This window comes from Hyperoodon ampullatus (assembly GCF_949752795.1).
Source record: "Hyperoodon ampullatus genome assembly, chromosome: 3".
Classification (NCBI taxonomy): Eukaryota; Metazoa; Chordata; class Mammalia; order Artiodactyla; family Ziphiidae; genus Hyperoodon; species Hyperoodon ampullatus.
Window position 1 is genome coordinate 45,035,693 of NC_136916.1, and position 17,978 is coordinate 45,053,670.

The 17,978-nt window shown below is 36.0% G+C and overlaps 1 protein-coding gene across 1 annotated transcript in view; it reads left to right on the forward strand.

Moving 5' to 3' along the window:
* The window catches only part of UNC13C (unc-13 homolog C), a gene marked incomplete at both ends in the record, with an annotated part of 584,133 nt that overhangs the window by 256,351 nt on the left and 309,804 nt on the right, over positions 1-17,978 (forward strand). The window contains 3 exons of the mRNA XM_079701234.1: positions 2,122-2,291; positions 5,069-5,184; positions 7,317-7,480. Coding sequence (XP_079557360.1) covers positions 2,122-2,291; positions 5,069-5,184; positions 7,317-7,480 — 450 coding nt within the window. The remainder of the gene's footprint in view (positions 1-2,121; positions 2,292-5,068; positions 5,185-7,316; positions 7,481-17,978) is intronic.

Here is a 17,978-nt window from a genome sequence, read left to right on the forward strand (position 1 = left end):
GACTTCCTGATGCTAGCAGAAGAAGTAGTTACTTGGCTAGCCAATCTGGCAGGCCCTGGTACTTCTTTCTTGGTGAATTTCTTTTATCTTTTTTCTCCAAGTCCTTGGTTCTACATCTGGGGAGACCTTCCTTGACCAATGTGCCAATGCCTACTAAAATGAAAGTAAAAGAAAGAGGGCTCCAAAAAGAATTAAAAGGCATTGCATATCTATAAAACCATAAATTGGGACCATCCCAGGAAATCCAGGTAAATGGTCTTCCTAGCTGGGAAGAGATTCAACTTGGAGTCCATTTCCTTTCGCTGTGAGTTCAAGGACACAGAAATTACTTTAAATACGGCTGTAGTGAGCCTGAGGCACATTTGAAAATACCATGCTCTGGAAATTTTACCAGGCTTCCAGGAGGTGAGTTTCAAGACCATTTTATGAGTAACCACATCAGCCTGGAAAATGTAACTTGTTGCTACTGACTCCTTTGTTCTGACCAATTCCTCACTCTTAACCTAATGGCTGCTGCCTCCGCCCCTGCAAAACTGCATGCCAAGGTGCAACACCATTAATCTGATCTTTGCCACTAAGTTCCCCTTCATTGTCACTTAGAGACTTCCTAAAGAAAAGTGTTTGAAACACCCTGGGGCAACAGTTTTGTATGTTTTTGAAGTTGCACTCAGAAACCTCTGCTTGTATACATACATTTTGTATACAGAAGCAGCTGGCTGTTCTCAACCCTGCAAGGTTCCAAATTATGATATTCTCAGTCAATTTATATTGCAGGACACAAGCAGAGTGAGCCTCTGCTTGTAGGTAAAGGTAGCTGTGCTCCCTTGCATCTCTGCTTAGAGACTCTCTAGCTCTAGTTTGAGTGCATCTCTTACCACAGTACACTTTTGAAAGCAGCAAGATTTAATAAGCACATGCCAATATTCTGAATTTTATTCCTACCATTCACACTAATAAAAAAGTTTCAGTTGGCATGTGGTCACAGTTCCAAAGTATAGCAAGCAACAGTTTGATCAGCAGCTTTGCTACTGCATTTCAAAATGCATTAGCTTTCGAGCCTGAGGTAATTAAATCTTCACTGTTTGCCCTCATCATCTCCACCACAGAGTCAGTTCCACATTTTAAGTCCTATTATTGAAGCTCCCTTCATTCTTTAAAAATTATTACATTGATCAGTATTCTTAGTTGCAAACAACAGAGTCTACTCTAGTTAGCTTACACAGAAAAACATTTATTTCATGGACTCTTAGGTCACTCAGGAATTTTTGGAGAGGTCCAAATGCCCACCTCTAAATCTACTGTGCAGAAACAATGTCCAATTATATCATGGGGTTTCTTTGGAGAAAACATCATTGCCACCATTGATCAATACTTTGTCCCTCAGGACTGAATACTGGAAACTCTACAATAAAGTACAAAAGACCACCACCATTGTTGCCGAAAGAGCAAAACCCCACAATACAGTCACTGGCTCGCTTTGCTCAACTTGAGTTCAGATCTTGCTTGAATGCAGGTCAAATATCTGGACCGTAACTACAAAGGAATCTAAGAATGTATTTGATCTAGCTTGTCTTGAGAAGACGAGGAACATAAGGAGAAAATGTAGCCAAAATGGAAGGAGAGTGTTTAGAGATGCTGGGCATCCATATGTGATGATTTGATTTAACAATATCTTACATGCTTACTGGGATTTTTAGCTTATCAATCGGACTCTGATGTCCACTTCCTCAACACCCATTGCAATTAAGTTATCTTTATGGTACAGAATTTTCTGAGCATGGACATGTTGTCATAGATAACTATTGCAAATAAGAAATATACCTTAGAGAAAATATCTCAAAGATTTCTGATCCATATTTGATTATGTCCAGTTCAATTAAAGGAAATAGAATGGAATGGGGTAGGGTTTTCTCTTATTAACATTACTTAACTATCACAACTTTTTTTTCAATATCCCTGATACCTGCAACATCCCATGGGTGGAATAGTCTGTGGGAAATCTTATTTACTATGTAATATACTATGCCTTTTTGGCTTAGATAGATTTAAAACAAGTGCTAACATCAGATGCCATTTAGAGAAGTTATCAATGGTTGTTAACTTATCCACATCTGTTTTCAGTGAGTGCCATAACTCCACAGATCGAATCAAAGTCAGAGTGTGGGATGAAGATGATGACATTAAATCCAGAGTGAAGCAACATTTCAAAAAGGAGTCAGATGATTTTCTGGGACAAACAATTGTAGAAGTGAGGACCCTGAGTGGAGAAATGGATGTCTGGTACAATTTAGGTGATTGTCTTTATATCTACTTGAAAAATGTTAAATAAAATTCCGGAATATCTGTGGAAGGTATTATATTCCCATATAGGTAAAAATAGCCAGTGCTTTTCTCGAACATTCTCATGGACTTCAGGCAGTTTAGTTTCATTAGAAATTAAGGAGATAATTATTCAAACTCTGTATTATTGAAAGATATTGGTAAATTTGAGATGAAAAGAGAAAAGTCTTTCTAGGAATCAACTGGGTGTCTTTTAGGAGAAGAATATCCCATTCTGAAATTTTAATTCATAAAGTATAGCTTCAAAAAACTTTGCCAAATGTATAGAAAATAAATAACCAATGACTTAATAATGTCTGACTTATTTCCTTTTAGTCCCTTAATGAATTTTGGCAATAAAGGAAAAGTATATTTTGGATATTTTTCAAAGATGATATAAAAGTAGGCTTTAGCAGGCAAAGCCAGATACACATGTGGACTTCTGCTTATTCTGATGATGAAGATATTGAGAGTATGTTTAATTGGCATGATTTTAAAATGGAATTTTATTATGGAACCAAGAATTGAATAAAGATAAGTTTTAATTTGACTTTTACTACAATTGAATAATAAGCTAGAATCTTCAGTGCTGACTTAATAATAGTAAATGTATATGGATTGCCTCATTTTCTGTAAAGGATATGATCCAAAATGGCTTTATCATATCATCTGAAATGTTTTAATTAAATTTTTTAAGGTCTGGTTGTGAATCTGAGAAAGGTTTACATACTCCTAGGATTACAAAATGTTTCCATTTAGGATACCAACTTATCTTAGCAAATTAAAGAGTGCTTTTGACTTTTTAAAAACCTACGTACTTCAAGTAATGTAATATTTGGCAAAGTAAAGGGGTAAGGCTACAAAATTAATGAAGATCTGAATTATATAATAATTTAAAGAAGGAGAGATATATAACTTATCTGAACATAGATGACTTAAGCTAGACTAAAAACTCGTTATCAAAAAGTATTTTTTTTTGAGGAAATCTTTAAAGAAAATTGGTGCTTCTCCATTATTGGCATAGAGTTTTTGCTTGACTTATAATGATAATCCTCCTGTATCTTGTTTATGCTCTTAAATAACTTTATATACGAAAACAGAGATGTTAGGCAAGGGTAAACTTCGGGGCATTAACTGCACAATACTCACAAGTTGTGTTTTAATTAAAGAGGCTTGCCTATGTGAGTTTTTTTTTGTTAGGTTTTTTTTTTTTTTTTTTTTTTTTTCAATAAGTTAACATGTTCTTTAATTGAGGGAGTTAGAATTCAGAACAGAAATTCCTCAAATTATTCTTTTGACAAAACGTACAAGGGTATATTTAGTTTGCAAAAAATTTTGAATGTGCTTTTAATAAAATCTGCCACCCAGCTCTTGTGCAGAAACTGTCCTTCAGTCTATGGAAAGAAAAACATGATGCAACAAACATGGACACCTTTGCCTGCTCATCCTCAATTCATACTTTTGTGCTGTCATTGCTGATGTTTAACCTTTAGAAAGAGAGAGAACAGGTCTTAGCTTTGTATAAAATCCCACAGTGGGTTCCATCCCCATTAGTACCATATTTTCATTCTTTGTACAATGTTCCTCCTTCCTCATTACTTAGAATTCATTCCACCATGCAAAGGAGGACTTGGCCAAAAGTCCTAGGCATCTATCTAAGCAGAGCCTGTGTCCCATGGATCCATTGTGATGATGGTAGTTAAAATGTTCCCCTGTGATTCCAGGAAAAGGTCTGTGACAGAAAGGTCTCAGGACTTGACTTTCTCTTGGCTTCAGCAGAGAACTTCAGCATTTGTTGAGAACCAACGATCTCCCAACCAATAGGAGAAACTCTCAAGATCCTGGCAGTCCTAAGGGAAGAATCTTCACAACACAATGACTATTAAATATTAACGATGAAAGTCATCAGACATTCCACAAGAAGAAAGTGGACTATGTGATTTAACTGTATCTTATTTGGCTAAAAATACAGTTATGCTTAGAAAAAGGGGCAATTAAAGAAGTCTTCACCGCTGACTTTGTGTCACTCTATCTCTTTATCTTTTGTTTTTGAGATGGGTCAGCTTGCTTCTTTATGTGTTTCATCAGGGAAGTAGGTATCAGACATAGGTCTCCTACCTACATTCACACCCTAGGAATTTTGTGACTATGCTTTTCTTTCTCTCAGAGCTACTACTCAGTTCATATTAGACACACATGCATACACTTACACACACATTATTAGACTGAATTGGCTACATACTGATTCCATTCAAAGAAAGAGTGAATCTAACACATAAGTAAACACAGGCTGTAGACTATAGATCTTCATGAATCACTGACAAAGAAACCTAATAACAAATGTTTTTGTTAGAGCTTTGACTCATTTTTTCAAGGACAGAAAGAAAGAGTGGGGCTTTTAGATAAAATACTTTCCTGATTAATTTTTTCTTTTAGTTATTTTGCTTTTAATTGCCCAAATAATTAATTTCATTGTATAAACTGATCTAGTACACAGACATTTATATCAGAATGGTAGGGTCTTCTGATTGACCTTTTCTATTTGAAATATTTACATCACAGTTTGACAATCCCAGTGACATATTAGACACATTATTTTAAATTGTATTTAGCAGAATCATTATGGTTAATCAAACCTGATCTAGAAAAATGGCTTTTAGTAATATAAGCCCTTTTTTAAAGCTTTCGAGAACTTGTATAAGAGACATGATGTCAAAAATGACTGACCAATTACTTTTTGCTTTATCAGAGAAACGGACAGATAAATCAGCTGTGTCTGGGGCTATTCGATTGAAAATCAATGTGGAAATAAAAGGAGAGGAGAAGGTTGCTCCGTATCATTTACAATATACATGTTTACATGAGGTAAGTAAATTGAATTGTATTAATAACAAAACCTAGGAAGGATTGTATTGTTTATGGATCATGCAACAAAATATTTGTTTTAAAAATAGAATTGAATTAGGTTTGTAAAATTGTCCCTGAAGTTCTTACTCTATACTATAGTAAGTGATGTACTAGGGTATCACCTAGCCTATGTATCACCCCCTGAAGAGAGAGCTGGTTGTCTTTTTTTTTTTTTTTTTTTTTGCGGTACGTGGGCTTCTCACTGTTGTGGCCTCTCCCTTTGCGGAGCACAGGCTCTGGACGCGCAGGCTCAGCGGCCATGGCTCACGGGCCCAGCTGCTCCACGACATGTGGGATCTTCCCGGACCAGGGCACGAACCCGTGTCCCCTGCATCGGCAGGCAGACTCTCAACCACTGCGCTGCCAGGGAAGCCCGAGCTGTTTGTCTTTGAATGAGATTTAGAACAAACATATGAGGTGGGTTTTAATAAATGAGGCAATAAGGTGATAATGAACAAGTAGACAGAATTAAATTACCGTTCTTCCAGGGAGGAAGAAGAATATTAGAAAGCATTCATTGAAGAAATAAGTCATGATATTTTGGAAGCATTTTAAATATATAGTACTTTAGTAATGGAGGAGAGGATCCAAATCATGATAGTTTTTGAGAATTCTGAGTAAGTGTTCAGATTTTGTTGAAGATTTAATTAGGAGTATTATCTATTAAATATAAAGATTCTGATGTTGTAACAATGGCTTTGGGGAGCCAATGTAATTAGCAGTAATTTTGTCTTTTTTTTACTGAGTACAACAGAGGGCTTTATACATACTGAAGCCTCCTCCATTTTAACTACCCTTTACACGAACACATCTGGGTGGCAAGTATCAGAATGTAGTTTTCCATCCATGGATAGTAGAGAATATACTACCCAAAAGAAGGAGGCTGGTTGGCTTAGAGAGAGGTAGAGACCACCCAGTTTGAGTCAAAAGGGCAGATTCATCAGTTCCCGTTTGTGCCTCAGCGTAAATGCACAGACAGGTAATATTGGGCTTTTATTATTGGATGCTTTGCAACTGAGAGCTTAGTTAGACATGTCACCAGAGCTTTTCCCTGGTACAAATGACACACCCCATGTATCAAAAAATATGAAGTGAAGCTGAGGAATATGCCTTTTCCCATGTTCAAAGGGTACAGAGGAAGTACCTTCCTAAGAAAGAAAAAGATAGCTGGGAGAATCTTTGCTCTTTGTACATTATTTTTCCTAAATATATCTATGAAAATGTATATATGTAATTATTTTCACCTCCATTTTACTAAAGACAGAAATGAGGAACAATATTTAAGTCATTTATACATTGTACAGTCATTAGATATAGAACCAAGCCTTAATTTCCTGACTACAGTGTAGCCAGTGATAATCCATCAAGAAAGGTGGTTCAGTTTTTAGACCAATACCAATAAATCCCTTGAACTGGAAGGATGGGGAGCCAACACTGGCCTTAAAATGTGGGCAGAGATTTAGGATCACAGGAACAGCATCATGCTTTGCTTTTCAGAGTCTTTTCTGTTGGTCCAAGACACAAAAAGAAATGAAATCCAAGAAAGGGTCCTTCAGTGACCCAGGCTGTAGCAGTTTCTCAACTTCTTCAAAGCAGAAAGGAATTCTTTGTAGTGATGTTCTTTCATTACAGAATTCTAAAAATATTTATTTTCAGCCTGAATTCATTGTCATGACTCATACCATTTTGCCGCCAAAGTCCTTTAGTATTATTCGCATACCTAGATTCTGTATTAACATAGCCAAAACACATTATTCATCCAGAGCTTTATAATTTACTCAGAGCCCATGAATGCAAAAGATGTTCCAGCATGTAGAAATGTTTACATGAAAAAACATTTACTTCCTTCTAAAATGATTTGGTATATCTGAAATACTTAAATCATTGATTCCGTATAAACTTAGACAGAAATAAAATCAGAATTTGTCTAAAGATGAGGTACTTAGAATGAAAATCTGAGACATTTCTATTGTTTATAGATGCTGATGAAACATTATATGCAATTATAAGTATAATTTACTGAAAGTTACAGTTAAATATATCTGGCCTAGTCTGAGAAAACTGAACATTTGAAAACCACTTACTTTTAGAATTTGTTCCATTATTTGACTGAAGTGAAATCTAATGGTGGAGTGAAAATCCCAGAGGTCAAAGGGGATGAAGCCTGGAAAGTTTTCTTTGATGATGCCTCCCAAGAAATAGTCGATGAATTTGCCATGCGTTACGGGATTGAATCCATTTATCAGGCTATGACGTAAGTATTATAGAACATTTACATGATCAAAATCTCTGTTGAAATCCAAAGGGGGAATAGAAAGAGTGTTCATTTCCCTTCTAAATCAAATGAAATTTTGATTAAAAGGACAGTTACATTTTGGATGTAATTGATTGCATGCTGGCTACTTTCTCTATTACAGCTATAAAGTATTAAGGATTTGGTAACTCACTACCATCATCTTCTCAATTCTTATTCCATTCCCATGTGCTGTTCTTTGACTAGCAGCAATTAGCAGCACCTGGGAACTTAGAAATGTAAAATTTCTACCTTACTTCAGACCTATTGAATCAGAAACTCTAAAGGTGAGGCCCAGCCATCTGTGTTTTAATATTCCCAACACATGATTCTCGTACACTCTGAAGTTAGAGAACCAATGCCTTACTTGATATCTGAGAAGACTAAAGCCTGATGATTAAAGTGCGTCGTCCAAGGTTACAAAGCCTGTTAGCATCAGAGACACATCTAGAGTCCTTACGGTGTTGACCGTAACTTTAGACTATATCCTTCCTTCCTATATTTATCTCAGTGCTGCTAATTTGGCGAAATCAAGATTTATTGACCACCCATAGAACCCAAATACTAGAGTAAATGTGATCCTGTAAAAGTGAGCCATACAGAAACACACCCCTTACTGAGGAGTTTCAGTAAGGATTCAGAATGGGGTTATATTACTTGTGCAGAGTTTATCTTTTGAAACCTGGTCTAAGTTTATAAGTGCATTCTGTTCAGATATAAACCATATATAATATGTAAACTATGTACATGTATTAGGACTATTCTTTCATATTAAAGATCAAATCATATTTTCATGTGAACAGAATAGATGCTGACCCAGAGAGTCAATCATTTTCAGCCAACTTGATGGATATATTGGACCAAAATCTTCAAGGTTTATTGCTCAGAGAATTTAATCAGCAGTCATATTTCTAGAACATCATATGTAAGAATGATTTTTTAAAGTTTTCTGATAGTGTGTGCTTTTTCAGTTTACAGAATGTCCTAATGCTAAACAACAAAGGCTTATAGATTCTTAGGTGTGAAGAAGAACTTAGAGGTCGCCCAAATGAACCTCCCTCTGAATCAGGAAACCCTGTTTTTGCATCCCTCACTAGTTGTTATCATCCCTTTGTTTGCTCACCTGCAATAACAGGGAGCTCACTCCTTTTTCTTTTAATTGAAGTATAGTTGATTTACAATATTGTGCAAATTTCTGCTGTATAGCAAAGTGACTCAGTTATACACATATATCCATTCTTTTTTATCTTCTTTTCCATTTTGGTTTATCCCAGGAGATTAGATATAGTTCTCCATGATATACAGTAGGACCTTGCTGTTTATCCATTCTAAATGTAATAGTTGGCATCTACTAACCCCAGACTCCCAGTTGACCCCTCTCCCTTTCCCACTCCCCCTTGGCAACCACAAGTCTGTTCTTTATGTCTGTGAGTCTGTTTCTGTTTTGTAGGTAGGTTCTTTTGTTCCATATTTTAGATTCCACATATAAGTGATACTATATGGTATTTGTCTTTCTCTTTCTGACTTCACTTAGTATTATAATCTCTAGTTACATCCATGTTGCTGCAAATGGCATTATTTCATTATTTTTTAGTATTCCATTGTATGTACATACTACATCTTCTTTATCCATTCATCTGTCAGTGGACATTTAGGTTGTTTTCATGTCTTGGCTATTGTGAACAGTGCTGCTATGAACATAGGGGTACTTGTATCTTTTTGAATTGTAGTTTTTTCTGGGTATATGCCCAGGAGTGGGATTGTTGGGTTATATGGTAGTTCTAATTTTAGTTTTCTGAGGAACTTCCATACTGTTTTCCACAGTGGCTGCACCAACTTACATTCCCACCAACAGTGTAGGAACATTCCCTTTTCTCCATACTCTCTCCAGCATTTGTTATTTATAAACTTTTTAATGATGGCCATTCTGACTGGTGTGAGGTGGTACCTCATTGTAGCTTTGATTTGCATTTCTCTAATAATTAGTGATGTTGAGCATCTTTTCATGTGCCTATTGGCATCTGTATGTCATCTTTGGAGAAATGTCTATTAAGGTCTTCCGCCCATTTTTCAATTGGGTTGTATGGTTTCCTTTGCTGCATAAAAGCTTGTAAGTTTGATTAGGTCCCATTTGTTTATTTTTGGTTTTATTTCTATTGCCTTGGGAGACTGGCCTACGAAAACATGGTATGATTTATGTCAGAGAATGTTTTGCCTGTGCTCTCTTATAGGAGTTTATCATGTCATGTCTTATGTTAAATAAGTCTTTAAGCCATTTTGAGTTTATTTTTGAGCATGGTGTGAGGGTGTGTTCTAACTTCATTGACTTACATGCATCTGTCCAACTTTCCCAGCACCAATTGCTGAAGAGACTGTCTTTTTCCCATTTTATACTCTTGCCTCCTTTGTTGAAGATAAATTGGCCATAGGTGTGTGGGTTTATTTCTGGGCTTTCCATTGTTTTCCCCCATTGATCCATATATCTGTTTTTGTACCAATACCACACTGTTTTGATTACTGTAGCTTTGTAGTATTGTCTGAAGTCTGGGAGAGTTATGCCTCCTGCTTTGTTTCTTTTCCTCAGGATTTCTTTTGGCAATTCTGCATCTTTTATAGTTCCATATAAATTTTTGGATTATTTGTTCTACTCCGGTGAAAAATATCATGGGTATTTTGATAAGGATCACGTTAAATCTGTAGATTGCTTTGGGTAGTATTGCCATTTTAACAATATTAATTCTTCCAATCCAAGAGCATGGGATATCTTCCCATTTCTTTGAATCCTCTTTTATTTCCTTTATTAATGTTTTAATATTCTCAGCATAAAAGTCTTTCACCTCCTTGGTCAGGATTTATTCCTAGGCATTTTATTTTTTTGGTGCAATTTTAAAAGGTTTTTTTTTTTTTTTACATTCCCTTTCTGATATTTCATTGTTAGTGTAAAAGAATGTAACTGATTTCTGAATGTTAATCTTGTATCCTGCCACTTTGCTGAATTCATATATTAGATCTAATAGTTTTTGTATGGAGTCCTTAGGGTTTTCTATATATAGTATCATGTCATCTGCATATAGTGACAGTTTTACCTCTTCCCTTCCAATTTGGATACCTTTTATTTCTTTTTCTTGTCTGATTGCTGTGACTAGGACTTCCAATACTACATTGAATAGAAGTGGTGAGAGTGGGCATCCTTGGCTTGTCCCAGATTTTAGCAGGATGGCTTTCAGCTTTTCACCATTGAGTGTTATATTGGTTGTGGGTTTGTCATAAACAGTTTTTATTATGTTGAGATATGTTCCCTCTATACCCACTTTTGTAAGAGTTTTTACCATGAATAGATATTGAATTTTGTCAAATGTTTTTTCTGCATCTATTGAGATGATCATGTTGTTTTTGACTTTTCTTTTGCTAATGTGGTGTATTACATTGATTAATTTGCATATGTTGAACCATCCTTGTGAACTTGAGGTGAATCCCACTTGGTTGTGATGTATGATCTTTTTAATCTGTTGTTGGACTTGATTTGCTAATATTTTGTTGAGAATTTTTGCATCTATAGTCATCAAAGATATTGGCCTGTAATTTTCTTTTTCGGTGGTATCTTTGTCTGGTTTTGTTATCAGTGTGATGGTGGCTTCATAAAATGTCTTTGAGAGTGGTCCCTCCTCTTCAATCTTTTGGAAGAGTTTAAGGAGGATTGGAATAAGTTCTTTGTATGTGTGGTAGAATTCTCCTGTGAAGCCATCTGGTCCTAGACTTTTGTTTGTAGGGAGGTTTTTTTTGTTTTGTTTTGTTTTAATTACAGATTCTAATTTATTTCTAGTGATCAGTTTGTTCAGATTATCTATTTCTTCTTGATTCAATTTTGGTGGGCTGTATGTTTCTAGGAAGTTGTCCATTTCTTCTAGGTTGTCAGATTTGTTGGCATATAATTGATCATAGTATTCTCTTACGATTTTTTGTATTTCTGCAGTATCAGTTGAGATTTCTCCTTTTCATTTTTTATTTTGTTTATTTGGGTTCTCTCTCTTGTCTTCTTGATTATCCTGGCCAGAGATTTGTCCATTTTTTTTTTACCATTTCAAAGAACCAGCTCTTGGTTTAATTGATTTTTTTCCTATTTTTTAACCCCTATTTTATTTATTTCTACCCTGATTTTTATTATTTCCTTCCTTCTGATGATGTTAGGATTTGTCTGTTCTTTTTTTTTTTCTAATTCTTTTAGATGGTAGGTTAGCTTGTTTATTTGAGATTTTTGTTGTTTTTTGAGGAAGACATGTATCACTATGGACTTCCCTCTAAAAACTGCTTTTGCTGCATCCCATAGATTTTGTATAGTTGTGTTTTCATTGTCATTTGTCTCAAGGTATTTTTAAATTTCCTTTTTGATTTCCTAGTTGACCCACTGGTTTTTTAGTAGCATGTTGTTTAGTCTCCATTTAATCGTTTTTTCCTCATTTCTTTTCCTGTGGTTGATTTCTAGTTTCAGGCCATTGTGGTCAGGGAAGATGCTTGAAATAATTTCTATACTCTTAAGTTTTTTGAGGTTAGTTTTGTGCCCTAGTACATGGTTGATCCTAAAGAATGTGCCATGTGCCCTTGAAAAGGATATGTATTCTTTTTTTTTTAATGTAATGTCCTGAAAATATCAATTAAGACTAACTGTTCTATTGTATCATTTAGGATCCTGTTACCTCATTGATTTTCTGTCTAGATCTGTTCATTGATGTGAGTGGGGTGTTAACATTTCCTACTATTGTTGTATTCTCATCAATTTCTCCCTTTATGTCTGTTAGTATTTGTTTCGTGTATCTGGGTGCTCCTATATTAGGTGTATGTACATTGATGAGTGTAAAATCTTCTTCTTATATTGATCCTTTTACCATTATATAGTGTCCTTCTTTATCTTTCTTTATGGCCTTTGTTTTAAAGTCTGATATGAATATTGCAACTCCTGCTTTCTTGTCATTTCCATCTGCATGAAATATCTTTTTCCATCCCCTCACTTTCATCTATGTGTGTCCTTTGCTCTAAGGTGGGTCTCTTGTAGGCAGCATATTGTAGGCTCTTGTTTTTTTATCCAGTCTGCCACTCTATATCTTTTAATTGAAGCATTCAGCCCATTGACATTTAAGATATTTATTGATACATATGTATTTTTTGCCATTTTAAACCTTGTTTTCCAGTTGATTCTGTGTTTCTTCTTTGTTCCTTTGTTTTTCTTTCTGTGGTTTGATGATTTCCTTTTATTTTATGCTTGTGTTCTTTTGGGGTTTTGTGAATCTATTTTATGTTTTTGATTTGTGGCTGCTCTGTTTTTCAAGTATGTTAACCCCTTTATCTGCTTGCTTTAGACTGATAGTCATATAGGCTCAAACACATTCTAAAAAAAAGAATCTACATGCACATTCTTAAAAAAAAATCTACATTTTCCATTTTATTACTCTCCTTCCACACATTTTATGATTTTGATGTTCTTTTTTACATCTTCATGTTTATCCTTTTCCTTTTCCATGTGTTTATCATTGCTTTCAGAGTAGTTTTTTTTTTTTTCTTTAATCATCTGTATACTGGCTAATTTAAGTGATTTACTCTCCAATTGTGATTTCCTCCTTCCTATATCTGCTTGTTTCTTTTCTATTTAGAGAAGAACTTTCAACATTTCTTTTAAGGTAGGTTTAGTATTCCTGTATTCTTTTAATTTTTGCTTGTCTTAGAAATTCTTTATTTCTCCTATTTTAAATGATAATCTTGCTTGGTATAGTATTCTAGGTTGCAGATTTTTCTCTTTCAAGACTTTGAGTATATTTTGCCACTCCCTTCTAGTCTGTAGAGTTTCTGTAGAGAAATCAGCTGATAGCCTTATGGGGGTTCCCTTGTAATTAACACTTTGTTTTTATCTTGCTGCCTTTAGAATCCTCTCTTTAACTTTGCCATTTTTATTATACTATGTCTTGGTGTAGGTCTGTTTGGGTTCATCTTGTTTGGGACCCTCTATGCTTCCAATATCTGGATATCTGTTTCCTTATTTAGGTTTGGGAAGTTTTCAGCCATAATTTCTTCAAATACATTTTCAATCCCTTTTTCTCTTTCTTCTCCTTCTGGATCCCTATTATGCATAGATTGGCATGCTTTATATTATCCCATAGGTCTCATATATTGCTTTCATTTTTTAAAATTTGGTTTTCAATCTGCTGTTTTGATTGGCTAATTTTCATTATTTTATCTCCCAGATCACTTATTTCTTCTTCTGCATTATTCATTCTGTTATTCATTGCCTTTAGCTCAGCTTTCATCTTGGCAAATGAATTTTCTAATTTTTCTGGGCTCCTCTTTATAGTTTCTAATTCCTTTTTATAGCAATCTGCATTTTTATCAATAGCCTTTCTTAATTCCTTCAGTATTTTCATTACTTCCTTTTTGAACTCTGTCTATTAGACTGAAGAAGTCTGTTTCATTGTTTGCTCTTTCAGGGGAATTCTCTTGGTCTTTTAAGTGAGAATCATTCCTCTGCTTCTTCATTTTGCTTACATTTCTCTTACTCTGTGAGTTTAAGAGAAACAATTATCTACTGTAGTCTTGGAGGGCTATTTATATGTGGGAGCATCACTGTATAACTTGTGTGGATTTAATATTTTTTGGCATAGGGGCTGTTTTTGGTTTGGATGCTTGCCATCTCTTTCCTCACTGTGTGCTGGCCGTTATCCCCTTGATAGGTGCATGGCCTGTATGCACTCCCAGGAAGGTGGGGGCAGCGGTTGGTGCCCAGTCATGGGATCCTCAGCAGCAGCTGTGGTCTGCGTCCACCTCTGGAGTCTGAAATGGCAGCCGTGTCTCACGCTTGCCCCTGGAGCTCGTGTAGGCAGTGCCCTGCCACCTGAGAGCACTCTCCTGGAGAAGGAAGCTCCTATTTTGGTCCTGCCCCTCTCCTCATGTGCCCCCAGACAATGGTGCCTTGCCTCTCTGGCAGGCCCAGACTTCTTCCCATACTCCCTCAGTTGTGTCACACCACACCCTAGCCCCCTCAAGCTGTCTCCACAAAGCCAACCACAGTCCTCACCCGGGACCTGACCTCCAAAGCCCAAGCCTCAGCACCCAGACCCTGCCAGCCCCAGCAGATGAGCATCTCAGGCTGGGGAGTGCAGGGCAGCGGCACCTACCATCTGTGAAGGTCTCTCTCTGCTTTGCCCTCCATAAACCAGCTACTGTGCTCTCCTCTGAGGCTCCAAAGCTCCCCCTCTGTCCTGGCTGATTGCCCTGCAAGTGAGGGGACTTCCCAGGGTACGCAAACCTTCCCTCTTTCACGGCTTCCTCTCTGGGCTGCAGGTCCTGTGCTGATTCCTTTCTCTCTCTCTCTCTCTTTTTTTTTTTCCTTTTTTCTTTTGTCCTACCCAGTTATGTGGAGATTTTCTTGCCCTTTTGGGAGTCTGAGGTCTTCTGCAAGCATTCAGTAGATGTTCTGTGAGAACGGTTCCACATGTAGATGTATTTTTGATGTATCTGTGGGAGAAGGTGAGCACCATATCCTACTACTCCACCATCTTCATCCAATCTCTGGGAGTTCATTCCTTTTGAGGCAACCTATTTTGAAACTGGGCAGCCATGATGAAGTCTGTGACTGCTGTCTGCTCTGTCCCATGTCAATGGCTATAAGAACTCATCAGAGCAACTAGTATAAAATTTGATTACAATTAAAATGTAACTATGATTTAATAATCTAAAGTAAATGAACTGTACTGCCAAGAGAACTATGTTTAAAAAAAAACCACAAAACAAAAAAAATCTTCTGGAAAGAATCCCAGTAAAAGAAAGGATCAAGTTAAATTTATTCCAAAATATCTCTGTGAGCTGACATCAGATTTCTTCATCGCCATGTTTCTGATATTCTGAGAAGCACAACCATGTTAATACAGAAAAAAAATGGTAAATGTATAGTAGTTTAAAACAGAAGAATCATAGATCCTTCAACTTATTACTTTCATTTTTCTATTACTTTTTTAACTTAAGTAAACAATAACACTAAAAAATTTTTTGGATGCTTTTTTGGTATCCAGTGACTTGCAGGTGAATTTGGATCCCATCATACTTATAAGACAGTGAGACAAAGCCCCTGCTCACATTGAAAATTGTCTGAAGCAGAGGTCGGCTTTTTTTTTTTTTTGTAAAGGCCAGAGAGTAAGTATTTTCAGCTTTGTGGGTCCTATGGTGTCTGTCACAGCCACTCAGTTCTACATTCCTAGTGCATAAGCAGCTGTAGATACTAAGTAAACAAAATAGCATGGCTGTGCTCTGATAAAACTCTTTTAAAAACAAAATCTATGGGGTGAGTTTGGCTGTGGACTTTAGATTGCCAACTGCTTGTCTAAAGAGTGAGAGCAAGGTAGATAAACATAAGGAAAAAAGAATGCCTGCTTTTTGTAGGATAAATTGACAGTTGCACTTTGACAGTAACAAACTGTGGCACATTACCTCTACTACTGGTTACACATTTGATTTGATATTGATATTTTTATTTATTAAGTGTTTCTATTAGCACTGAGTACTCATCAAGATGGCCTTGACATTTCCCTCAGCTTGACAAAACTTTAGACAGGCTTCTTTCTGCCTCTAGGCCCCAGGCCTCCCCCTCACCTTGGCCCTTACAGAATCCAGAAAGTCTAACCTCAGAGGGCCCTACCTTCCCTTTCCTCAGAGCATTTATTTTAGAAAACTTACTATATTTTTTCTCTGTCCTTTTGAGATATAAAAATTTTTAAAGCCTCTTGCCAGTTTTTCAGCCCGGGACCAGCTTTCTCAAGGACCTGGGAGACATCCCTTTCAAATGTCCTCATCAAGGAAGATAGCTCTTGTTTCTCAGTCTCTGTAGGAGCATAGGATCGTAACTTGGGTAGCTGCCTTACTCAAAGTTGTACTGCTACCTCCTGTCATGAGGGTGAGAGAAAGTTTATCGTTGTTTTGGGTAAGGCCAATTAGCAAACACACATGACTGGGATTCCCCCCACTCCAGCTCTTAGAAACTCTCCCCTCCATCAATCCACCTCAGCTCTTAAAAACTTTCTCATTTTTTATTTCAGTGAAGTTAAGTTCAGACTAAGTTCTGGTTTCTCTTCCCTATTGCATAGCCTTGAATAAAATGTTGCTTTCCTATTTAATTTTGTCCAGTGCAAGTTTTGCTTTTATGGCACAAAAATTATCATCTCACCAGAATATTTTTTTTTAAATCCTATTGTTTGACAACCTGATAACTCCTAAAAAAATTTGCTACCAACATAGGTATAATCTTTTCATTTACTATTCATTAGTGATCATTAGTTGATGAAATTACTTATTTTAATAGGAAAATACATATGTACTCATTTTATATCAGTAAGTAGCTATCATAATTGTATATATAGCAATATAATCATGCTTAAGAGAGATAAAGAGACTGGAGTGCTTTAGAGGGGCACTTGAATTCTATACAAAGATTTACAAATTGAAATCTTGAATCAAGGAGTTACACATCTTTTATTAGTGCTTTGTAAGAAGTTCTGGGTGCATAATAGAAAAGCAGAACATATTTGTAATTGAATATATGAGAAACAGAAATTGTTTATCAGAATTACATTTATTAACCTCTCCTGGCATATTTCTTCATGTCAGAAATTTTCAGTTGCCAAAAACAAGCAAAGTGGAACTTGAATGTTTAATTAAGATGGCATAGGTATCTATTCTACCAATTATGTTGCATTTAAGTGTTTTAGAGCATACTGTATTGAATGCTCATTTCTTGTCATCTGGAGAAATTTCAGAGTACTGGCATTCTTTTGTCAAGTTTTGAAACATAACTTTCAGAGATGATTTTGATCATATTTTCCACATGATACATTTGTAACTTGAGTCCTAAACTATTGTTGGCCAATGAATAATGCAGCCACAACAAAAAAGACTTGATGAATAACCAATTTATCTTTGAATTTAAACTCGTTGCCTATTGAATCGGTAATTTCTGTTGTTTTGAAACCTTGCTGGAGGGAATCAAGAAACATAACCAGAAAACCAACCAAACAACAATAAAACAGACCTAGATATATCAAGCCTATCTCAGAAGTATCCCCTCTTATTTTTAAAACACAAAATTAAGAAACTCAGCTTCAAGGAAGAAACGTATGTCCTCTCTATATAGTATGGATACTTAAAAGTTTGGGAAAGGACAAAACTGTTTAATTCTTTGGACTTCCCTAGACAACATTGGATCAGAAAAAGGAATCAAATCACAGTTTCTTTTGATATTTAAAGTCCCCTTATGCTTAGCCAGATCCCCAGGTAAATTCATAATCTTGCTCCTTTACTAGAGATTGCTTGGTTTCTTTCAAGCATACTCCCATTTCTCTGAAGACAGATTTGGAGCACAAATAAATAAAGGGGTTGTATTATTAAGCCATAGAGTCTGGATGTACATTATTAAATTTTCCTCTTG